Raw genomic sequence first — 25894 nt, 5'->3', positions numbered from 1 at the left:
AGCAAAAATTATCATCTTACTTTACTTAAACATAGTTTTATTAATAGGTGGTTATTAAACTTTATTAAACAACTCTAAACCACACTTTATTGTCTGACTACATGATAATCAGAATAATAATCTTATGCAACATACACATTATACCATCATTAACATACTAAGAATATAATGTGTACCTAAACTGTCATGCCAACAAAAATATAAATATGTTTGAGTTATTCTTATGAAAACAATGTATTAATGACCTAACCTTTGTGATGTACAATCTGTTAAATGTCTTCTGATATTGAACCTTTTGGTGTTATTGAGGGTGAGCATTGGGTAAACTGATCTGAGAGTGTCCAGTGTACAGTTCGGACTCTCAACTATCACCGTCCCGTACACGGGAGACAATTCGTTATATTTTGTGTTCATGTTTGTTTTTATAATTAAAAATTTGCAAGCATATGGATCTATAACTATATCCACCTCAACAACAAGATGTAGCATTTCTATGATACCAAAGTCATTAATGTGGTCACCACAGGTACTGAGTTATCAGCTGAGTAATATAACTGTTTCTTTGATATGGATTGTGGTGTATCTGCAAATTGAATAAAACTGACCTGAGAGTTTCCAGCGTACAGTGTGGACTCCCCAGTCCAGCAGAGAGCACCTTCACTCCTGAATCCTGTAGATTATTGGAACTCAGCTCCAGCTCTCTCAGACTAGAGGAGTTGGAGCTGAGAACTGAGGCCAGAGCTTCACAGCATCTCTCTGACAGATGACAGCCATTGATCCTTCACAGACAATAAACACAACCTGTTAAGAACTGAAATTAAATGATAGGAGAATTATAAACAGTTTTTCTAAATACATGAAATAACAAATAATATGAATAACCCGGATCTTAAAATATCAAGACAAAGATTTCACACAGATGTTAAAATTATCAAACAAAAATTATCATTATAATTCACTTAAACATACAATTTTATTAATAGGTTGTTATTAAACTTTATTTAACAACTCTAAAAAGCACTTTAGTGTCTGACTACACGATAAACAGAATAATAATGTTATGCAACATACACATTATACCATCATTAACAAACTAAGAATATAATGTGTACCTAACTGTCATGCCAACAAAAATATAAATATGTTGAGTTATTCTCATGAAAGCAATGTATTTATGACCTAACCTTTCTGGATGTACCAAATAAAGTGAGTTAAAAGCCATCCTGATTCAATGACCTTTTCTAAAAGAAAACGGCAGGTTTGTAAAGCAATTTGTATATTAATGTTACATTTATTGTAGTATATTGTGTATTGTATTGTAATCCATGATATCAGTGCATCTAGATGTTTTGTATGAGAAGTTTTATCCAATATTACGTTCATTGTGTTGAGAGAAGAAAAATATCAGAGCGAGCAGGAAAACACAAAGAGAGCAAAGACAGCATTTGTGGCTGATATGCCGTCATAAACGTTGCAGACCTGTCTGGGCTCAGTGTGGCAACACAATAGACTCTTCGCTCTTAACGCGTGCAAGAAAAAGTCCTGGTACCATTATAGGGAGTGGAGAAGACTACGGTTTCCAACCAAAACATCCCGACACAAACAGAAACACCAATAAAACCATCCCCACATACTCTCTGTCCCACACTCCTTTAACCGTCAAACAACTGAGAAGTAAATGTCTAAACATCATTTAGCTGGGCGATCTCTTCAGAGAATAAAGTACTCCCCTCCTTTGTCCTTTGAAATTCCTTTGAAAATACAATTTGTTTGACAATTGCAAGTTTGACATATTTATTTTGATAGACCCTCCAAAATGTTGCTGTTCAGGCTTTGAGGGGGTCTTAAGGGTCCAACTACAGGTCTCAGACCCTCCCAAGACCCCCTGTATTCCACCCTGCTCTCAACTATCACCGTCCCGTACATGGGAGACACTATCGCTATATTTTGTGTCCATGTTTGTTTTTTATAATTAAAAATTTGCAAGCATATGGATCTATAACTATATCCACCTCAACAGCAAGATGTAGCATTTCTATGATACCAAAGTCATTAATGTGGTCACCACAGGTACTGAGTTATCAGCTGAGTAATATAACTGTTCTCTGATATGGATTGTGGTGTTAGAAACCGCAAGTTTATTCAGCTTGACCTCCCCTCCACAAGGGACACCAAGTGGTTATTCAGGGTATTCAATAGCTCCTCCCACTATAAATAGAGGCTTAGTTAGGCCATCCCCCCTTTGTTCTCACCACATCCTCACCACAACTGAGTGTTTGAAGGTGTTTGCCGTGTGTCTTTTGAATTCCCTTCACTGTAAGTTCCCCTTTACTCATTGGATTATTGTTTGTTTAAGTAATGATTGTGATGGTTTAATGGCTAATCTTTACTTGTTAAATTATGTTATGAAGTACTGCAATGTCGAAGTATTTCATTTGATTTTAAGGCCATATTTATGTTTGTCAAGAGAGATATTATAATTCATCTTTCTTTCTGTCTAGAAACATGACATTCATCATGGCAATCATCATGACAAAACAACTTTGCTTGCAAAATAAAGTCAAGTAAATAAACCCTTGTTTCCTGGTGGTTCGTGGCTCCAGTAGAACCTACTCTTCACTACAGTGGTGTATCTGCACATTGGTTAAAATTGACCTGAGAGTTTCCAGTGTACAGTGTGGACTCCCCAGTCCAGCAGAGAGCAGCTTCACTCCTGAATCCTTCAGATCATTGGTACTCAGGTCCAGCTCTCTCAGACTAGAGCTGGAGCTAAGAACTGAGGCCAGAGCTTCACAGCATCTCTCTGACAGAAGACAGCCATTGAGCCTTCACACAAAATAAACACAACCTGTTAGGAACTGTAATTAAATTATAGAAGAATTATAAACAGTTTTTTTTAATATATGAAATAACAAATAATATGAATTACCCGGATCTTAAAATATCAAGACAAAGATTTCACACAGATGTTAAATTATCAAGCAAAATCATCATACTTCACTTAAACATAGTTTTATTAGTAGGTGGTTACTAAACTTTATTAAACAACTCTAAACCACACTTTACTGTCTGACTACATGATAATCAGAATATTAATCTTATGCAACATACACATTATACCATCATTAGCATACGAAGAATATAATGTGTACCCAATCTGTCATGCCAACAAAAATATAAATATGTTTGAGTTATTCTTATGAAAACAATGTATTAATGACCTAACCTTTCTGGATGAAAATCTGTTAAATGTCTTCTGATATTGAACCTTTTGGTGTTATTGTGGGTGACGATTGGGTAAATGAACCATTGTTTCCTGGTGGTTCGTGGCTCCAGTAGAACCTACTCTTCACTACAGTGGTGTATCTGCACATTGGTTAAAACTGACCTGAGAGTTTCCAGTGTACAGTACGGACTCTCAACTATCACCGTCCCGTACGCGAGACACTATCGTTATATTTTGTGTTCATGTTTGTTTTTATAATAAAAAATTTGCAAGCATACGGATCTATAACTATATCCACCTCAACAACAAGATGTAGCATTTCTATGATACCAAAGTCATTAATGTGGTCACCACAGGTACTGAGTTATCAGCTGAGTAATATAACTGTTCTCTGATATGGATTGTTATGAGGGGCCGCCTGGGACAGAATTCATACTTGGTCTTGCACACACTATTATAATCTTGCATGTACACCACTATACTCACACACACACTATTAAACTCCTTTTACATGTAAGTATGAGTGTATAGTCGTGTATGTGAGAGAGTATAGTAGTGTATGTGAGAGAGTATGGTAATGTATGTGAGAGAATAGTAGTGTATGTGAGAGAGTATAGTAGTGTATGTAAGAGAGTATAGTAGTGTGTGTAAGAGAGTATAGTAGTGTATGTAAGAGAGTATAGTAGTGTATGTAAGAGAGTTTGAATGAAACAGGGGTGAGTTTGAATGAAACGGAAGTGAGTTTGAATAAAACGGAAGGGAGTTTGATTCCTCAGTTCCTGATTGGCTGACAAAAGAAGCGGCAGCTTCTGTTCTGGCGGTCAAAATACTGCGCCACTTTTGCACTCGCGATGGATAGAGAGAGACTCACAGAAGCTGTTGGTCTACTTAACAACATTTTAGGCACTGGTGAGACATTGTCCACCATCTCTCATCAATTAAACCAGGCCCAGCAGAGCTCTGAGATGCAGAGATTATTCAGGGGTCAAACTGCAAATTCAGGCCCTGGCGCTTCTTGTTCTACCGGAGGACCCCATTACCAAACCAGACAGAATTTCGGCGGCTGGCCGTCGAGATCCACCAGGAGGAGGTAGGTTGATTAAAATATAGCCAATGACTCTTTTATTCTTTTTACGTTTATTAACGTCCTCCTATCTGCAGTGTCTCCCCAAATTCCTGTTAGCAAGGTCGTGACGTTAGCACTGACTAATCGCTAGTGCTAGTGGCCACCGACATTACACGGGCCATTTTCCATTGATAACTCCGCTGTGTGAACAAACCGGCATCACGCGATTTCGTGCTCATGCTCACATACTTTTATTTATTGAATCGAGTCCCACAGCATGAGTGTCAGACTTTTTTCGTGCAGAACGCGAAAAAGTCCGGTTGAGGTCTTATTCTATTTTTATATCTGATAATGACTCTGCATGTAAACGCACTGACTGTATATTCAAATACATTTGACTTTGACTTTCACTAGGAGAAAAAGCTAGCAGCAGCAGTTATGGAAGAATATTGGTAGTAGGCTAAGGCTACCTAGGCGTACCCAAAGTTGTTCGATTTCAAACACATTTAGTAATTTGCTATTCAATGCGCAGGTTGTTACAGTGTAGTTCTGCATTTATTGGATTTCGTCTATATTTGGGTATGGAGACATCAGATCAGAGTATGGTGTTTACAGCAAGTCTAGTGCTAAATGAGAAAGCTCTAGAATTGGCTGGGTAGCTGGCCTAGCTGCTGAGTTGCAAGCATCTGGCTAGGTGATGATGTTTCTCTTGCCATTAAGATGAATCATGATGCAAGCTTCTCTCTTATTTATGCATTTACCTTCATTTATACAGTAGACACAATTTCATTTCAGATTGAGTTGTTGATTGCAGAACATATTGCCATTTGTATAAATCTACCAATATGCTTCACAAGTACATAAGCTGGACACTAGCGAGAAAATGGCCTATTGTTGTACTCTTATCAGTTATTTTACTGTAGATTACTTACTAACTGAACCTGGAAAGCTTCATTGTTTGTTTTTAATATTTAATAGAATCAATCATTAATCGCATTGTATGTCGATTTGTTTGGTAATGGCTGTATGTAATGTTTTCTTTTTGTAGACCTTGCAATGTTCTTCTTGGAAGAGGGGTCGAATCCAAAGGAATAGCTTTAAAGAGACTTTATTTGTATAAAGTATTTTCGGTATGGTAAACTGATGCTCTGAAGTAAAGAGAGATTGGAGATGTGCCTTAGCACGTGCGAGAGTGTTCTCCTAGCTGATCCTAACCACAAACCCACGTATGGTAATCGCTGCCGGGAGAGTTCTAAGGTTTTCATGGCCAGGTGGACTTCTTTATGGACTCAGCGAGGACCGGAAGACTTGGAGAGGAACCGGTGTGACGTAATCCTCGGTTTTCCTCGCCTGGTCTGTGATGCTGCCCTCTGTGGCTAAAGTATCTATTGCAGCCTTCAGTAATGTCCTGCTTTCCCTTGTGGCTATGTGTAGTATTTACGGCTTATATATTTGGTCCTACCCCCTATTGGTTAAGTGAGGGAAATACAGCTTGTGTTCCTAAAATACGTAACAACCTTCTACCCCAAACCACCCTACCTTCCTAAAAGATGTGATATTGTTACCAAGCTCATCTTGGGACCTAGTGTGTAAACATAAAACACAGAGAAAACGACATGATAGAGGCTTCATATTGAATGCATTCGAAATACACAAGTCCTGGAACAGCCGGACCGTCATCATGGAGATAGAGCAAGCCTTTAAAGAAAAAATTCCTATGGATACAAGGTACTGATACTGGAATTTCAACATAATGCCCATCATAAGCTATTCCATTGATGTATTTTAGCAAACTAATTTTCATAATTTTCAACTCATTGTTACAGTATCGAACTGTTGATGGCTGATAGGTAGATTGACGAACACAGAGCTTGTGACATCCGTGAACAACACACAAGCTCTGTGTTCGCCAAGATACTTATCGAGTCTTAAATCCAAAATGGCGTCGACGGGTGAACTACTGATGGTATTGTGTGTATAAAATGTCATCGTCTAGAAGTGTCGGGCTACTTCTAGCCTTTTAAGTGGTTTAAAATAGCGATTTCGTTTTTACCATGAGATGATGCCCCCATGGTTCCAAGTTTATAGCGTTTTGGTAGAATCGGCTAAAAACAGACAATTTAAGAATGCATCTACATGCGCATTTGTGCTCCTAAACAAACATCCCATCTCGTTATCATATTTAACATATCCCAGATCCATTTTAAACCGGATTTCTCCTTTAACCCCCCCCCCAATAGTGTCCTAATTTCCTTGACACGTTAAGAGAGTTCACCAGACTCAAAAATAATTGAATGCCATGATTGCCGTCATCGGTTAGTGGGTCTACATTTTGTGTAATCCTGTTTACAACTGTTTCATTGAACATAAAATCATTTACTGGAACAACAACATTGTTTGAAGTCTCAAAATGTACTGGGGGGTATTCATTCATTTCAGAGTTGTCACTCCCAACTAAAATGTTCTGCATTGCCTCTCCACCTCTCAGCCACAGTTGAAGAGGCGTTTGGTATCCCTTTGTAGATAATCCATGGTTGTTCCACTGGTTTCTGAATTCTGCAGTTGACCTTTGAACTCTTGGCAAATAGATGTAGTGTAGACAAAATAAGTGCAGTTCATTTGTAGAATTCAGTATGCCCTAATTTTCCATGAAGGAGAAGAGATCACCGTAGTAGAAGGAGACAACTCTGTTTGACTCTGCCCACAACCGCTCAATCCTCTGGTTGTGAACACACACTGCGTCCAGTGATGACACTATTTAACCCTCTTTTTTCCAGCATATACCGGGCAACGCCTGTGTTCTCCATGCCATGATCACAGCGTACTCTCAAGGGCAGGCCAAAATTCTCTACACCTTGCCGAAAAAGTTCCAGTACACTTGATGCTCCTTTTATATATTAGGTAAAAACATCTAATTTGCCGAAATTTAGTGATAGGTTATACATTTTAGTAACCTTACTTTTTGAATTTTTGCTGAACTGACGTCACGGTCAAATTGCCAATTGAAATGATGCAGATTAAAAAAAAATACGAAATTGCCCAAGTGTAAATATTAATATAAAGCACATATGTGCCTTTTTTTACATAAATATCCTTAATACATAATGGGGTGCAGTAAGAATTAAAAGGCGTCTTCCAAGTAGCGCTAATAACATAGATAATAAGCAGTGAATCACCATTGTGCGAATTCCCTACTAGACCAAACGAGACTCGTAATGGTAGGTAAAAACAATACTTTATTAAAGCTTGCAATTGTGATGTAGAACAAAATAAAAATAAAACAAAGTGCTTGCATGATATTGAAGCCTACCAGCGATCGTTGGTTAACTTGTGTGGTGGTGCCCATTTGTTTACCCATGTGCCATGGCAACGCGATTGCTACCTGCTGTAGTACTCTCATTGGCTGAATCAATGAGAACGTTTTAGACTCAATCAATAAAAGGTTGCGGGTAGACAAAGCTCTGTTCATTTGTATATTTTATTTACGTGACCATATTTCTCGCAAACTCCTTTCCATTCGCCATATTAAAGCTACGTACGCCACATTTATATAATATTAATATTTAAAATATTTTTCACAATAATAAAAACTCGCCAAATGTGGACAGAAGCAGCCCAAATTGTATACACCCACCCAAGGTATTTTTTCCCCGCCTGACGTAAACAAAGGAAGCCCAATTGGGCGGAAAACCGCCCAATATGGCAATACTGGGCGGCGGGCGCGGAGCCACATAGGGACTAGTCTCGCAAAGCCAGACCAAACTACAGCAAGTAGAATGGTCTGGAGCCACGCTACCTCGAGCCGTCTATCCGTGGGGAAACAGGGCGGGCCGGGAAGCAGCAGCGGTGTCCATGCAAAATAGAACATCTTTCTTCCTCAGCAAATGCTGTAAGCAAATCTTTTGCAGTTCTTTGCAATTTTCGACGGAAAGAGCCAAACATGCCAACTTTACAGCGCCTTCAAAGTCCTCTTCAAAACTCGCCATACTGCCTAGTTTCCGAGTTTGAGGGGGAGCACAATACGGGAACGCCAGCAACCGGAAGGGGAGGACTCGCAGCCCAATCCGACGCTAGGCAATAGACGCTGTCCACTTCCGTTCAGCCAGACTACATAGGGACCAATGTGTGCCAGTGCCACTATGATTGACAGGCGGCCCACCCCAACAGGAACCGAGGAATAAAACTCATTTCCGTTTCATTCAAACTCACTTCCGTTTCATTCAAACTCACTTCCGTTTCATTCAAACTATTAAACTCCTTTTACATGTAAGTATGAGAGTGTATAGTTGTGTATGTGAGAGAGTATAGTAGCGTATGTGAGAGAGAATAGTAGTATATGTGAGAGAGAATAGTAGTGTATGTGAGAGAGTATATAAGTGAATGTGAGAGAGTATAATAGTGTATGTGAGAGAGTATTATGGTGTGTGTAAGACCAAGTATGAATTCTGTCCCAGGCGGCCCCTCATAGATTGTGGTGTATCTGCACATCGATTAAAACTGACCTGAGAGTTTCCAGTGTACAGTGTGGACTCCCCAGTCCAGCAGAGAGCAGCTTCACTCCTGAATCCTGTAGATCATTGGTACTCAGCTCCAGCTCTCTCAGACTAGAGCTGGAGCTGAGAACTGAGGCCAGAGCTTCACAGCATCTCTCTGACAGATGACAGCCATTGAGCCTTCACACAAAATAAACACAACCTGTTAGGAACTGAAATTAAATGACCAGTTTTTTTAAATACATGAAATAACAAATAATAAGAATAACCCGGATCTTAAAATATCAAGACAAAGATTTCACACAGATGTTAAATTATCAAGAAAAAATTATCATTATACTTCACTGAAACATAGTTTTATATCTGTGTTTATTAAACTTTATCAAACAACTCTAAACCACACTTTACTGTCTGTCTACATGATAATCAGAATAATAATATTATGCAACATACACATTATACCATCATTAACATACTAAGAATATAATGTGTACCTAAACTGTCATGCCAACAAAAATATAAATATGGTTGAGTTATTCTTATGAAAACAATGTATTCATGACCTAACCTTTGTGGATGTAAATCTGTTAAATGTCTTCTGATATTGAACCTTTTTGTGTTATTGTGGGTGACCATTGGGTAAAACTGACCTGAGAGTGTCCAGTGTACAGTTCAGACTCTCAACTATCACCGTCCCGTACGCGGGAGACACTATCGTTATATTTTGTGTTCATGTTTGTTTTTATAATTAAAAATTTGCAAGCATATGGATCTATAACTATATCCGCCTCAACAACAAGATGTAGCATTTCTACGATACCAAAGTCATTAATGTGGTCACCACAGATACTGAGTTATCAGCTGAGTAATATAACTGTTCTCTGATATGGATTGTGGTGTATCTGCACATTGATTAAAACTGACCTGAGAGTTTCCAGTGTACAGTGTGGACTCCCCAGTCCAGCAGAGAGCAGCTTCACTCGTGAATCCTTCAGATCATTGGTACTCAGGTCCAGCTCTCTCAGACTAGAGCTGGAGCTGAGAACTGAGGCCAGAGCTTCACAGCATCTCTCTGACAGCGGACAGCCATTGAGCCTTCACACAAAATAAACATGTTCGGAACTGTAAAATAACCTAAACCTTTGAAGGAATTTAATAAGTTTAACAAAAAATAATAAATAATTAGGTGTATAAAAGTTCATTAAATATTCAATGTGAAATGTAAAATAGTTCTTTAGTTGAGATTGAAAATGTTTTTAAATGTGTGTATTAAGCGATGTAAGTCGCTTTGGATAAAAGCGTCTGCTAAATGCCCTAATTGTAAATTGTAATTGTAAATGAAAACTACTTCTTTGTTCTATTGTTCTGAATATTCTCTTATGTGTACTGTAATACACGTTAATAGGACACCTACAGAGATGTTTTGAATATTATTCTATAACTTAACTTAACTTTATTCTGTTGTGAGTAGAATAGTAAAAAATGTTGTTATGAATTTAGAGATCTTTTGCATATTATCTTAACCTTATATTTTAGTTTTATGTATATTGTGTAGTGTGTATTTTAATTCCTGTTACGAGTGAACCTACAGAGATGTTTTAGAGGCTTTGACCACTGGCAGCAGCCTCAGAAGACCCTTCTCTGAAGCAGAGTATTTCTTCAGGTCAAACACGTCCAGCTCCTCTTCTGATGTCAGTAAGATGAAGACCAGAGCTGACCACTGAGCAGGGGAGAGAGATTCTTCGGAGAGACTTCCTGATGTCAGGTAATGTTCGATCTCCTTCACTAGAGAACGGTCGTTCAGCTCATTCAGACAGTGGAACAGGTTGATGCTTCTCTCTGGAGAGAGATATCCACCTATCTTCACCTTGATGTAAGACACTGTTTTTGTATTGGTCAGTGAGCTCGTTCCTGTCGGTTCCAGCAGACCTCGTAGGACAATCTGATTGGTCTCCAGAGAGAGGCCCAGAAGGAAGCGGAGGAACAAGTCCAGTTGTCCGTTCTTACTCTGTAAGGCCTTGTCCACAGCCCTCTGGTAGAGGAGGAGGAGTTTATCTTCCCCAGAGTTGGGTGGTTTTTCTGAGAGCAGATTGACACCATCTTTGATGAAGGCCAGAAAGACATAAAGGGCAGCCAGAAACTCCTGGAGGCTCAGATGGACAAAGCAGAACACCTTGTCCTGGTACAGAACACACTCCTCTTTAAATATCTGGGTGAACACTCCTGAGTACACTGAGGCTGCTTTGATGTCGATGCCACAGTCTGCCAAGTCTTCCTCGTAGAAGATCAGGTTGCCTTTCACCAGCTGGTTAAAAGCCAGTTCTCCCAGTTTAAAAATGATATCCTTGCTCTCTGAACTCCACAGTGGATCTTTTTCATCTATCGAACGATACTTCCTGTCCGCTTGTTTGGACTGAACCCTCAGGAAGTGGCTGTACATCTGAGTCAAGGTCTTGGGCATCTCTTCTACTTTCTGGGTTTTTTTTAAGATGTTCTCCAGAACTGTAGCAATGATCCAACAGAAGACTGGAATGTGACACATGATTTGGAGGCTTCGTGATTTTTTTATGTGAGAGATGATTTTGCTGGCCAGTGCCTTGTCTCTGAATCTCTTCCTGAAGTACTCCTCCTTCTGTTGGTTGGTGAACCCTCTCACCTCTGTCACCATGTGAACACAGTCATCAGGGATCTGATTGGCTGCCGCAGGGCGTGTGGTTATCCAGATGCGAGCAGAGGGAAGCAGTTCGCCCCTGATGAGGTTCGTCAGCAGCACGTCTACCGTGGTGGACTTTGTGACATCAGTCAAGATTGGGGTGCGCTCGAAGTCCAGAGGAATTCGAAACTCATCTAGACCATCTAAGATGAAGACAACTTGGAACAGGTCGTATCTGCAAATTTCTGCATCTTTAGTCTCACTAAAGAAGTGATGAATAAGTTCCACTAAGCTATACTCTTTCTTTGTTAGTAAACTCAGCTTTCTGAAAGTTAAGAGAAACGTGAAGTCTATGTCTTGGTTGGCGTTGCCTTCAGCCCAGTCCAGAGTTAACTTATGTGTTAAGATGGTTTTACCAATGCCGGCCACTCCAGTTGTCAAAATGTTCCTGTTTGATATACCTTTTCGAGGTAAGGGTTTAAAGATGTCTCCACATCTGATTGGTGTTTGCTCCTGGACTGGTGTCCTGGAAGCTTTTTCAATCAGTGTGACTTCATGTTCCTTGTTGACCTCTCCACTGCCTCTCTCAGTGATGAAGAGCTCTATATAGATGTCATTCAGAGGTTGTGGATGTCCTGCTTTAGCGATTCCCTCGAACACACAACATAACTTAATCTTTAAATTAGACTTGATTTTTTGTTGGCACTCGACAGCAGCAGATTCTAAATGAGAAAACAACAGAAGACATAATTTAGTGGATGGTGGCATCACTGGGAACATGTCAATGTTTCCTTTTGAATTATCAACTTCATGATATTTAGTTGCTTCATAACTTCTGGTTGGAGGAGCTGGTCGTGATAAAGACTGCATGTCACAGATTCAAAATGTTCATGACTATTTCCTTTTTTCCACAGCAATAATGATTGGTCTAATGGTAGTTATAATGATAGTGAATCGGTTTAAAATGACATGCTGATATAACAAGATAGTGTTGCATCTCTTCCACTGAGTTATTCTGCTGTTTATCTGCAGTTTATGTTTAATATTATTAATAATAATTTAATTGAATAACATTTTATTTCAAGGCGCTTTTCTTGACACCCAAGGTCACCTTACAATTCATAAAACACCAAAAATCTAGAGACAAAAGCAGCAAGAGCTGCATCGCCAACAGCATGATCAAAACAAGACATAAGACCCAAGTAGAAGGGGGTAAGAACAGTGAGGAGAACCAGGTATGAGGGGGTAAGAACAGTGATGAGACCCAGGTAGGAGGGGGTAAGAACAGTGAGGAGACCCAGGTAGGAGGGGGTAAAAACAGTGAGGAGACCCAGGTGGGAGGGGGTAAGAACAGCAGCACAACGGGGATACAAGGGGAACCCATGGTAGGGGGTCATTACAACAAGCAGGCCAGTGGGAACATGTGTTTTGAGGAGAGATTTGAATGTTGTCAGGGTGTCTCTTTCAGTTCAGTTCAGAGCCCTAGCACCCACGGTGCTGAGAGCCCTAGCACCCACGGTGCTGAGAGCCCTAGCACCCACGGTTCTGAGAGCCCTAGCACCCACGGGGCTGAGAGCCCTAGCACCCACGGGGCTGAGAGCCCTAGCACCCACAGTGCTGAGAGCCCTAGCACCAATGCTGCTCAGAGCTCAAGCACCCATGGTAACGAGGTGATACCCCCACTATAACCCTACATATCTGGATAAGATCATTTAACCTCACACCCCCACTATAACCCTACATATCTGGATCAAACCATTTAACTTGATACACGGAAATAACCCTACATATCTGGATCAAACCGTTTAACCTGATACACAGAAATAACCCTACATATCTGGATCAAACCGTTTAACCTGATACCCCCACTTAAACCCTACATATCTGGATCAAACCATTTAACCTAATACCCCAACTATAAACCTAAATATCTGGATCAAACCATTTAACCCCAGAGGAAAAATTGTCTCCACATTGAAGTTGGAAATGCATTAGTCTCAAATTGGGCCCTATCTTTCACCCAGCGCAATTGACTTTCTACACCAACACATGTATCGTTGCTAGTTTGCACCCAGCGTTAAGCTGATATCCCCCCGCAGCAAACTCTCGCCACTAAACTTGCGCCCTAAGAGGCGTGTTGTCGAAAAGCAGAGGCGTGTTTTCGCGCAAATGATACATGCTATCTTACAGATCGATTAAGCAGTTGTGCAACTGACTGAAAGAAGTGTGCCCTAGCGTGCCCTAGTGGATAGCGCAGTTGGTGTTGCTATTTTGACGTGCCTAGGGAGGTCGGAACTGTAACATAAGCTTACACACACGTAGGCTATACAGAGCACAAACATGCAAACATGATGTCATAGATTGTTCATATGTGTGAAACAGCAAGTCGATTGTGGGAAAAAAGAAAAATCCATAGGGGCTGCATGAATGAATACTGTAGTGGGCTATGCCATGCATTAAAATAATAATAATAATAACAATAATAATAACAATACTAATTAAATCTGCAAGCAGCATTTTACGGGTGCCAAGCCGAAAGACAACCATTAAGACCCTAACAGACCATTAAGCTGCTCTCACTCCGCCGCGCGGCAGCTCGCAGCCTCCCTCATTTCAATGAGGGAAGGGCGGCAGAGGGGAGGCGGTTACAAAAGCGGCTGTAGACCAGGAAGCGGTTGCCACCCACGTGAACGCGCACAGATTTTGCCCTACCGCTCAGCTTTCCCCGTGTTGAAACTTTCAGCGGCAGCAGCAACAGCAGCAGCCGCTTTTGAAAACGCCTTGCCCTTCACACCGCCGCGCTGAACCCTCCGGCAGCGAGGCGGTGATAAGGGCGGTTGCCACGCGGCGATGTACAAGCACCCTAAAGACCCTGACGTTGGGCTGGGCGGGATGGACCAAAACTCATATCTCAATGTTTTTTGTTCGAATGGCGATATACGATATTATAACTAAATTTTGAACAAAACTGGTAAAATGTGTAGTTTTAACTCCAAGCCACAAGTATTCACCATCAACCATTTATTTAGGTTTAGTATTTAGTTTTTTGCTCAACAAAGCACAGCTGTGCTTTAACAACAGACATGTAAGGGATAATGTATAGAACGCCGGTCATTATCGGGAAAATAAGGCTTGAGGTGTTGCTGCATTGTCTAGACCGAGACAACGCAGCAATATCAGCATGAGTAGTTCTAGCTGGAGAAGCATGTGTTCATTCTATTGAAGTCTACGCAATATTATTGTATAGCCTACTATTTTTGTTTTATAATTGCTATTTCACAATTTTCCTCAAATTCATGCGCTGAATAGTGACCTGGTTGTGCGTGCGTGTGTCTGTTGGGTTATCTGGATTATACAGGATGTATCAAGTGAGTGATAACCAGATAAGACAGGGAAAAGCGCGAGCTGCTGACCATCATGGGAGAGAAGCTGATGCAGGCGCATTAAACGAAGACGGGGAGTGACGAGAGACGAGAAAGACGCAGAGGAACTTTCCTTACGAGAAGCTGCGACCGAACCGGCTGGGCAGTGTAAAAAGGAAGACGTATGTTGCGAGGCGGTACCGAAGTGGGAATGTAACCCTTTGTGTACCGCATGAGGCGCATGAGGACACGTCCCCTGGTCCATGCGCACACACACACACACACACACACACACACACACACACACACACACACACACACACACACACACACACACACACACACACACACACACACACACACACACACACACACACACACACACACACGATACTTTCTCGTGAGCACCAGATACTTTCTCGTGCTCACGAGAAACATTAAAAAAAAATATTTTACCCCATGTCCCTTTACGGGTTCCGTACTCTCTACCACCGTGTCCGCCATGTTTTTGTTCAAAGTTTGTTGTGATGCGTAACGTGGGTGGGAGAACACTACATACATATAAGGGGCGGGATTGAGCAGCTGAACATGGCTTGTAGGCTCAGAGAGCAGCTTTCGGCCTTATAAAATAGCGCTCGCAAGGCAACATCAAAATAATATATAATATACTGGTATGGCGATTTTCAAAAATATACTGGTATAAATTTTACTAAAGGTATATCGTCCAGCCCAACCATGACGCAGACCATTAAGACCCTGACAAACACAATTAATACCGGTTTTGTTTGCATACGGTTGACAACCCTTGAATAGCATCAGCTTTGATCTGTTGATGGGCGAACAAAATTTCACTTTAGGGCCCCCTACAGTCCTATTTTGATGAAATTTAGCCTGATTAACCTTGACCTATGCTTCTTTAAATACACCAAGTTCAGTGATGATTGACTCAAGTTAACCCCGCCTTTAGTCACCTATCATTGATGGGGCTAATTTTGACGTCCAGCCGCCATTTTGTTACAGGTTCTGGGTTTCCTAAGCACACTTGCTCAACATGAGGAGGTACAAATGATTACAAGATTTCATGACTGTAGAAAGAAAATGTCAGATAATATGTCCATTCAAAGTCTGCATTTTCAGTTCATTGATATAGCTCCCCCTATCGCCCGATCTGGGTACAATTTGGAGAGGTTGCATTTTCAGTTACCTGTTTTACCGCTCCCAATAGATAGATAGATAGGTAGATAGATAAATACTTTAATAATCCCAGAGGGAAATTATTTTTGTCACGAACTCCAGATATACATACACAAATTAAGAATAAAATATAATATAAAATATAATATTATATATATATACATATAATATAACTACATATACATACATAAAAGATACAACCTAAGAAATACAAATATACAAATAACATACATTTAAGGACAATATATATATATACATATACACATACATACATAAAAGACAGCACTGTACAAAAAGTATTGTACAGTATTGTGCAAAAGGTGCAAGAATTATAGTCCTTGTTTGAGGTCAGAGATTGCAGAGAGGGAGGGGGGGTGTCTGACATTCTAAGGGAGGCGTTGTAAAGTTTAATGGCCACAGGCAGGAATGATTTCCTGTGGCGCTCTGTGGTGCATCTGGGTGAGAGGAATCTTCTGCTGAAGGTGCTCCTCTGCTGCCCGACCCATGTTCCTTTGACTACATCAAGTTTGATGAGGATTGGTTTAAGTTAACCTTGCCTTTTGGCATTAAGTTAATGAAAAAACCTAAGATCCTTAAGGAATTTAGTTATAGGTTCTTGAGGCGTATTTGTTCACCATGAGGATATGCATGTGTTAAAAAACGATCATGACTCTAAGTCAAAGAGGTTATTAGATATGTTTGTTCAAAGTTTGCATTTTTGGACTGTTGCTATAGCGCTACCTTTGGGCCAATCAGTGTAATATTTATTCTCTCCCTCATCAGACAGATCCCGCCCTGCAGAGCGGGTTTTATAAAAAGACAAAGACAATCCACACACAGGCAGGTCAAGTTCCACCTTCTGACGATATACCACTCAACAAAAATATAGATTTAGTTTTACCCCTTTAGAAATGGGTATGAGGGGTTAAGGTGAGGGTTACCAAACTATAAAAGGTATCCTGTCAAGCTAGCAATAACACCATTGAGCCAAGGAATACAGCAGCACTAAGTAAACCCCCCTACCTCTCAAAAAAGGTAAATTGTATTCCACGCAAATGCAATCCCGAGTGGATGATAATGAATCATTGGATCCCAGTGGATTAAAGGACAAAGAAGCTCCCCTCTTGTCAAAACAAAGCTGGTAGAGACCGTTTCTTTAAAAAGTAGATTCATGGTTACAACTCACCCACACCAGCAAGAGAAGAGATCAGATCCAGGGTGTAGCATAAGTGTTGGTCCCTCTTCTTCATACTATCAATCATCGCTTGACTTGCTCTCTCCCCTTTCCCCATCACCATGTCGATCAGACGACGTGCTTGGTCTGCTTTGCCCTTCTGGTCCTCAATCACGTAGTCCTGTTCCTCAGTACTTAACACCTTCTGCTGCCAAAGGTCATCCACGAGACCTTTGATAACTGGGCCTGAGACTCCCTCCACAAATTCAGAACGGATCCTTCGAAGCTCCTCTGGAAGAGAAATCAAAAGGCAATATGAAATGACATTGAGCAAACACGATACTTGATTCATTAAACTCATCTTTATTGGGGTAAAGATAAAACCGTTTGTTGCACCAACTTGTTCACTCACAACTCACAAATGTCCTTAAAACGAACAACCTTGAAAGTTCATTTAAATCTTTTTTCTAATTCAGATCAATAATTCAACTTGAGGTCACGTGACTACGAGGCGTGGCACGGTAACTTCCTCTGCAAGTGATAGACCTTTATTGTTGCTCTAAATATTTGTAAACACACTTAAAAGTAACGGAAAAGGTGCCTAAGATAAAGACGCGTTAATGTCAGTTGTTGGAAATCGCAAAGAGAGTAGACAAACTGTAAAGCAGCGTGATACCAGTTGGCGAGCTACCAAACAAATCATGGAAGACAAAGACACACAAGGCTGGGCTGTCCACATGATCACGGAGGTCACTGGCATTAGAGAATCGTTTAAACAAAGTTTTGATGAACTGAACGAATTGATCAACTGACTGAAAAAAGAAACACGGGCCACCTTAAGCAGAGTAACTAACGCGGAGAAGCGCACCAGCGCTAAAGAGGATCAGATGGCCTCAATATAGGTAAACAGGATGTGAGGCCCATTAGGGGGCCGCATTAGGAAAACACCATACACAGTCGGGAGCTATATCGCTTTTTGACCACGAATACAAACAAGAATACAAACATGAACTGTCACGGAACAGACGCGGGGACCCAAATGCTGGACACAGGGAGACGGAGACGGAATAAAGGAAAGGGGTTTTATTCCGTAGACAGGCGAGTAGTTGGGCAGGCAGGGGTCCGGTAACAAGCAGGTAGTCAGACAAGCAGGGATCAGGAACCAGCGGGGTAGTCAGACAGGCGGGGATCAGGAACCGGCAGGAGAGTCAGACAGGCGGGGATCAGGAATAGGCAGGAGAGTCAGACAGGCGGGGATCAGGAACCGGCAGGAGAGTCAGACAGGCAGGGATCAGGAACCGGCAGGAGAGTCAGACAGGCAGGGGTTCGATAACAGGCAAGCAAGGGGGCGACGGCAGGCGGGTAGTCAGGCAGGCAGGGGTTCGGCGACCGGAGAATATATAAAGACGTAGCGACGAACTGGCGCCGGCTGATAGGAAATCCCCGGCTGAAGTAGGGACGATCATTATGGATAATTACGTCCAGGTGCGGGAGAAGGAGGCCCACCAGCGTCCCATAGCCACTAGATGGCGGCATTGGACCGCGTAGCAGGACGCGACGTGACAAGAACAAGAACACAAATACAATCACGAATACAAACACGAATACGAACACGAATAAGAATAGCCGATACGAATTATATACAAAGACACACGCTTGAATATAACCTTTTCGTTTGTATTCACACTGAAACTCGCATACACCTTAGGATAATATATTTTTTGTTATAATTAGAAGGACAAGAGCTCCTATTTTCGATAGATTTTGTTTGACTGAACTGGATCGTACGTCTGAAATACCCCCTCGCCTGGGCTCGCGCGGCGTCTTGAAAGAAGGACAAGCTGCCGAAACACCTGTCTTCAAAGTAAGAGTCTCTTCTGCCCTTCAAAATAATTGTCTCCTCTGTGACGCAAATCAGCACATATAATAATGAGCTGTAATATCCGCACATAGCCACAAGGAAGCAGGACCAAGCATATAAGCTGTAATATCCGCACATAGTCACAAGGCAGCCGGACCAAGCATATAAACTGTAAGAACCGCACAAAGCCACAAGATGGCAGCACCATCACACATACGAAGAGGTAGGGGTCGGGCGCTCAACACCATAAACAGTATCTAAAGGTACGGCCACACCAACCGCGTTACTCGCGTTGGATAACGCGAGTAACGCGCCTAACCTGACGCTTGATCATTGTCAGGCATGAAAACGGGTCAGGGGTGAAAAAGGTGAGAAGGATATTATCCCTCTAGGGGGGTTCAATAGGGTCTAAATATCTTGCAAAACGTGAATCTTATAGTGTGGCCAGTCTTCCGACAGTGTGACATGTTAAATCGTGGTGGAATATCTGAGATTCGTGTTGTCTGAACGGTACGCACCGCTGGGTGACGAGTGGAAGACAGACTACGGAGAAGAGCGTCACTATATTGAAAACATCCGGGGCTGTAGCCCAGAAGAGTCCTTTTAAAACGGGGGTTTGGGGGTTTCTCTGAAAATTTGAAAATCGGGCTGATGAACATGCAATTGTCACGTAGTTTGAGAAGTAAAGGAAAGACAAATCGTCATGTCTGACTCACGTTGGGGCAGGCCTACTGAATAGGTTAATGTTTACGTTATGGATAGGAAAGTGCACCACATACAGCAGCCAAAATGAGACATTAGAAAAGCCTGTAGCCAAATAAACACTCATGTGCCTAGATGTCAAGTGGACCTGGTTGAATTCACTGCGGGTCTCCTGAATCAGTGCAAACTAGAGCAGCACTTAACAGCAATATCGACATGATGGGCTTTGCATAGAGAATCAAATTTGCAACATTTTGCAACTAATGATTCTAAATTTGCCCATTAATGTACAAGTCAGAATTTTGCGATTTTCACTGGCTACAATATTGCATCTGTCAGTTGTCAAATGTGCTGAACAAAATGTTAAACTTTAATAATTGTTCCTAGTCAACTTATATAGTGCATTTATTCAAGCTCTCAACAGCATAACCATACAGCTTCGCCACATCGGCGGGAAAACACGGCACACGCAAAGTACATCCATGGAATCAGCCGTTCAAAACCAGTCTGCATGAATCGTATGACAACTGGATGGCAGGGGATGCGGAATAGGAATACACAGCAGGGGAGAACATGAGAGCCCCAGCTCGCCGCATAGTAGCCTGGGTGCTTTAAGCGTGGAACAAGCTGGATACCGAGTGGGTGAAAAACTATGTGTGTGTGTGTGTGTGTGTGTTTGTGTGTCACTCTGTTCGAGCCTGCATGAGAGTTCAATGTTGTCATTAGCTGTTACGTCTTTCTGACCAATCACAGTTCAAGGCCGATCTGGGCTGTACCACTTCGGGAGGGGGCGCTCAGTTACTCCCCTCTAGACAAAATCGAATTGGTTGCGACGTTGACCCGGCGCCCCCCGATTACGTTAACGGGCCACAGGGAATTCTCCCAACTCTCCCGATTACCACTCTGCGTGTTGCATGCGTGCGTGCCTGTGTGTGTGTGCAGGCGTTATTCAACTGCCTGGTAAACATGTAGGCCTACGGAAATATTCATACTGGTTTAAATAATGCATTTGATAGTAGGCTATTTCCCATCGTTGCTGAGCAAGAGTTTTGTTTGAAAGTTCAGTGATAAAAAACAAATAATAGCCCGGGCTATTGACGTTTTACGGTACCACTGTCATGCACCTACCCGATGTCAAGTGGACCGGGTTGGATTCACTGCGGGTCTCTCTTATATCCATCTTACCAAAGATATTTTGGTACTGTCCTTCTCAACACTCTCTGATCTCACTAAAAGGCTGGCAGCACGAAACAGCAATATCGACGAGATGCGCTATGCATAGAGAAGAAAGAATACCGACGTTGAATTTGCAACAAATTATTCTAAATCTGCCCATACATGGACACGGCAGGATTTTGCGGTTTCCACTCGCAACATCTGTGGCTGCTGGTAATTCAATCACAAAGAAGTAAACTCTACGGGGCTATTTTCAGTATTATGTTTTTTTTACGGCACAGCGACCCGGGGCTATTCCCAAAAGATCCGGGGCTATAGCCTCAAATGCCTAGGTCTAACGACGCGCCGCATTCAAAGTTCTCCGTCGGGATGTCGGATGCGCATTGCAATTCTCCGCCCGATCGATCTTATATGTTGACAACAAAATATTTGTAAATAGTTTTGTAAATAAACTTCCAAAATCCTATTTGGTATTTTATTGGTCCTGTGCAAAGTAAACAACGTACAAAGTAAATAAGGTCCAAAGTCAAACCGAGTAGCGTTTCCGGAAATGATTTTGTTAGAGGACCAATCACAGCCCTTACCGTCTCTGTTGCGACGACTGATAGTTAAAAAATATTGGATGCGCACGTAAACTACGGAGAGGTTCTCCGACAGGCTCTCCGTGTCTAAGTACAGCACTTTACAGAGGACTATAAACTGGCCGGCCTCTGAACCTACCCCCCCCCCCCCCCCCCCCCCTAAATATTTTTTCATCGAATCTACACGATTCATGGAGGTCACCTATTTTGGTTTAAAAACGGCGAATTTCGCCGAAAGGTGAGTGATTTTCATGCCTGATTGTGTGGTGGTTCAACGCTTCCAACGCGTCAACGCGCCAACGCAGCTAGATGAGTCCATGTCCATGCAAGTGAACAGAGCGTTCCCTCTTCGTCATAACTATCAAACCAAACATCCTTCACATTCACCGAGCGAACATTATGAAAGTAAAATGCACATTTCTCGCTAAAAATGTTTCCATAAACGCATTTAATGGCGTAACTATGTTACTATTTCCACCCAGAATAAAGATAGTTGTCGGCCGTGGCTGCGCTGGAGTCCGAGGTAGGAAACCCAAACGCCGCCGTGTTTGGGTGATAGAGTTTAGATCGGGTTAGATTAAATAATCTCTGATATAAATAACAATAATCGGGTTAAATAACTTCACATGGTGTGTCTGGTGTGTTTCCAGCATTCGTAGTGTTGATCAGCAGAGAAATAGTCTGCCAAGACGTTGAGGTTGCTTAGCATCCAGACACTCTGTCCATGCAAGTGAACGGAGCGTTCCCTCTTCGTCATAACTATCAAACCAAACATCCTTCACATTCCCCGAGCGAACATTATGAAAGTAAAATGCACATTTCTCCCTAAAAATGTTTCCATAAACGCATTTAATGGCGTAATTATGTTACTATTTCCACCCAGAATAAAGATAGTTGTCGGCCGTGGCTGCGCTGGAGTCCGAGGTAGGAAACCCAAACGCCGCCGTGTTTGGGTGATAGAGTTTAGATCGGGTTAGATTAAATAATATCCGATATAAATAACAATAATCGGGTTAAATAACTTCACATGGTGTGACTGGTGTGTTTCCAGCATTCGTAGTGTTGATCAGCAGAGAAATAGTCCGCCAAGACATTGAGGTTGCTTAGCATCCAGAGACTCTGTCCATGGAAGTGAACGGAGCGTTCCCTCTTCGTCATAACTATCAAACCAAACATCCTTCACATTCACCGAGCGAACATTATGAAAGTAAAATGCACATTTCTCGCTAAAAATGTTTCCATAAACGCATTTAATAGCGTAGGCACGTGCACAGATAGACCCCAAGTGGTGCTCAAGCACCAGCCCTTGTGCCCTGGTTGAGAAAAAGTGCCCTTTTTTTCTTGAGGCCAATTTTATTTTATTTTATTTTTTTCATTCATCAATATTTTTAGAATACTTAGCCGATCGAGCATTTCTAAAAATGCCTGACAGGACAGTCCAGGTGCAGCCATTTTAAATTCTTCAAGTGAGAAGAAAACATCTGTATCATAGATTGTGGCAAAGTGAAGGGTAGCTGGGCCAGTAGTCACGCCTAACGGCCCGATTCCACCGGACGCGTTACGGCTGCGCCACGGTCACCGCTGCTGATCGCTGCCACTCTAATCAATGAAACCATTTCCACCGGGCGCGCTGCGGAACGTCTCAGCAGCGTCCCAGGAGCGGCTCGCCACGCCGCTTTATCATTCCATAGCACTTTTTATTTTTGACGCGAGCCGTTGCTGAACCGCGTCAATAGGCTCTGTGCACAACTCTAGAAGCGAACTTCCGGTGTCGCCAGGTGTCGGCATACTAGTTTCCGGTCTACTTCCCGTATCAGTTACCGTGGCAACTATAAATAGTAAAAAGATGGAAAACCCAACCAAACAACGGAAATTTAATGTTAGAAGACTTCACAAGCTTCAACGGAGTGAAGGCGGATCAAACCAACACTGCTGTGTACAGTTGTGCTCAGCGAGAGACTGATTGTCGAAGTGGAGCAACATAAAATAATTTATGATTTATGAAGGACAATGTCAGAAAGGACAAAGCGTGGCATTTAATTGCAGTAGTTTTGGGAGTGGAAGGTGAGTACATTATGTTTAGGATTATCTTGTGATCTCGCGTGAATACGGCTGGCTCGCAACGCAGCGCTGCGCTGCCGTAACGCGCCCGGTGGAAATGCACGAGGACAGAATTCGCAGCCGTTCCGCAGCCGTAATGTGTCCGGTGGAATCCCGGCGTAAGCACTTCCTCAACTCCAGCAGTCCAAGTGGCTTTGCATGCACTGGAAGACAACTCTGGCATAATAAGCTCATGTCGACCTTGAAAAAAACTAAAAAACACTTATGCACATTTTAACCCACTTAATTATGGAAATGTCTTTCTTAAGAGCAGGGACGGCTGGTATCAATGGGCTAGTGGGGCTAAGCCCTCCCTATCTTTTACAATAAACATGAGAACATTATTAAATTAATGAAAATTTTAAAATATAATAATTACTAAAACTTAGAATTGTTTGATTTTGGTGCAACGGAGAAGCAACAGCACTAAATAATCACAAACGCACATATATACATATAGATAGGTTGTGTGGGCTTAGAAAAGTCAGCCCTGTCTGGGCAGATTTTTCTAAGCCCACACTTAAGATCCAATCTTGATTGACCGGTGTTATGACATACCCCCTTGATTTAGAGACCATTTGGGCTAAATTAATATAGCCCAGACCAACAGTGACAGTGACTCTCACTGGTGACGGTCACTGTTGGAGGCGGGAGAAAAAAGTGAAAAAAACCCTGACCACAATGGCGAGCGCTAATTTATCTAACAAGGTGGACTATCTACTGACTCATCCGTTTTCGTTGATGTCTTTAGAAGAAGAAAAAGAAATAAAGAGACTGGGGGCACATCGGCCAAACGATGTTCAGATAAAACAAAAGGACACGTGAAAATCGTTCATTTTGCACCTCTTGGTTCGAAAGGAAAGACTGGTTAACGGCTAGCTTAGCTAGGAGCGCTCTCTTCTGTTTCCCTTGCGTGCTGTTCGGAGGAGACACAGCTTGGACCCAACAAGGGGTTTTGGATTTAAAACCCCTGTAAAATAAATTCATGTTTCTTTATGTCCTGTAAAATAAAGAAACATGAATGCAGTGCAACTCACATTGGAAACTGTGAGGCTTTCAATGTTGGGCAAAGTAAATATTGCCTGTCAGCTGGATGACGGCCACCGAATCTCTGTACAGAGACACAACGAGCAGGTAAAGAAAAACAGACATTCGCTTTCACGGATTGTGGACTGTACTAGGTTCTGTGGGGCACACAAGCTAGCTCTCAGGGGCTCTGATGAATCGGCAACTTCACTCCAGCGGGTTGTGCTTTTGGACCTCGTTGACCAGTTCCCTTTTTTAGATAGCCAGTTAGCCGATCACCTGTGAAACGCACATGTTGCCAAGTACATGTCTAAGACTAGCCAAAACGAGTTGCTTGATTGTATGTTAGCTGTGTATGAACAGAAACTGGATGAGGAAGTATCACAGGCACCATTTGTTGCTGTGCTTTGGCCCAATACCCACAGCACTGGTTCGGGTTGAAAAAACGATTGTTCAATTCCAGCTGGTTTGCACATTTTTCTTGGTTGGAGTACTCTGTGGCAAGAGATGCAGGTTTCGGTTTTTCATGCAGAATGTTTGGGAAAAATGTGAAACATGACAATTTTGTTAGCACTGGTTTGACTAATTGGAAGAAAGCTCTAGATCTCTTTAGAGAGCATGAGAAAACCCCAGCCCATAAAGCAAGCATGGTGTCATGGCACAGTTTGAAATCAAGTGGCTCCCATGGGAGTGTGGTTGACCAGTTACATTCAGCAAATGAGGCTGAAATCAGAAATAGGCGAGAATACTTGCGGCGGATTGTGGCCACCACACAATTGCTAGCAAAGCAAAACATTCCATTCCGGGGCCATGATGAGGGGACATCTAGTAGCAATAAGGGGAATTTTCTGGAGTGCTTTGAATATTTAAAGGAGTTTGATCCTTTCCACCAGTCATATTCAGCCCCCCTCCCACAGCACCTATTTATCACCTTCATCGCAAAATGAAATAATTGACTGCTATGCGAAGGAGATAACAGCAAGTATTGTCAAGGAGTTAAGACATTCTGGAATGTTTTCGATTATGGCAAATGAAGCCAGAGATGGCAACACCGAGCACTTGGCTATATGTGTCCGCTACGTAACTGAGGGTAGAGTAAAGGAGTGTTTGCTGGCCATGAGGGAATTGAGAAAATTTGATGCAGAGAGCATAACTGCAGCCATTGAAGAAAAGCTAGTTCATGATGGCATTACAGATGTGAAGTGTGTTGCACAGGCCTATGATGGGGCGGCAGTTATGAGTGGTGCTGTTTGAGGTGTTCAAGCAATATTCAGGGACAA

At 42.0% G+C, this 25894-nt stretch overlaps 1 protein-coding gene across 1 annotated transcript; it reads right to left on the bottom strand.

The window, feature by feature from the left end:
• Positions 1–628: 628 nt before the first annotated feature.
• Positions 629–17507, bottom strand: LOC115546725 (NACHT, LRR and PYD domains-containing protein 3-like; the record flags this gene model as incomplete). The annotated part of the gene is made up of 6 exons (XM_030360425.1): positions 17181–17507; positions 10398–12160; positions 9710–9858; positions 8795–8965; positions 2656–2826; positions 629–779 (listed from the first exon to the last, which is right to left on the bottom strand). Coding segments are annotated over exons 1-6 (2517 nt in total), but the record flags the coding sequence as incomplete, so codon positions are not given.
• Positions 17508–25894: the final 8387 nt, after the last annotated feature.

The sequence above is a fragment of the Gadus morhua genome, chromosome 7 (genome assembly GCF_902167405.1).
Source record: "Gadus morhua chromosome 7, gadMor3.0, whole genome shotgun sequence".
Taxonomy (NCBI): Eukaryota; Metazoa; Chordata; class Actinopteri; order Gadiformes; family Gadidae; genus Gadus; species Gadus morhua.
Note: the sequence above shows the minus strand (reverse complement) of the source record. Positions and strands in the feature narration are given on the sequence as shown.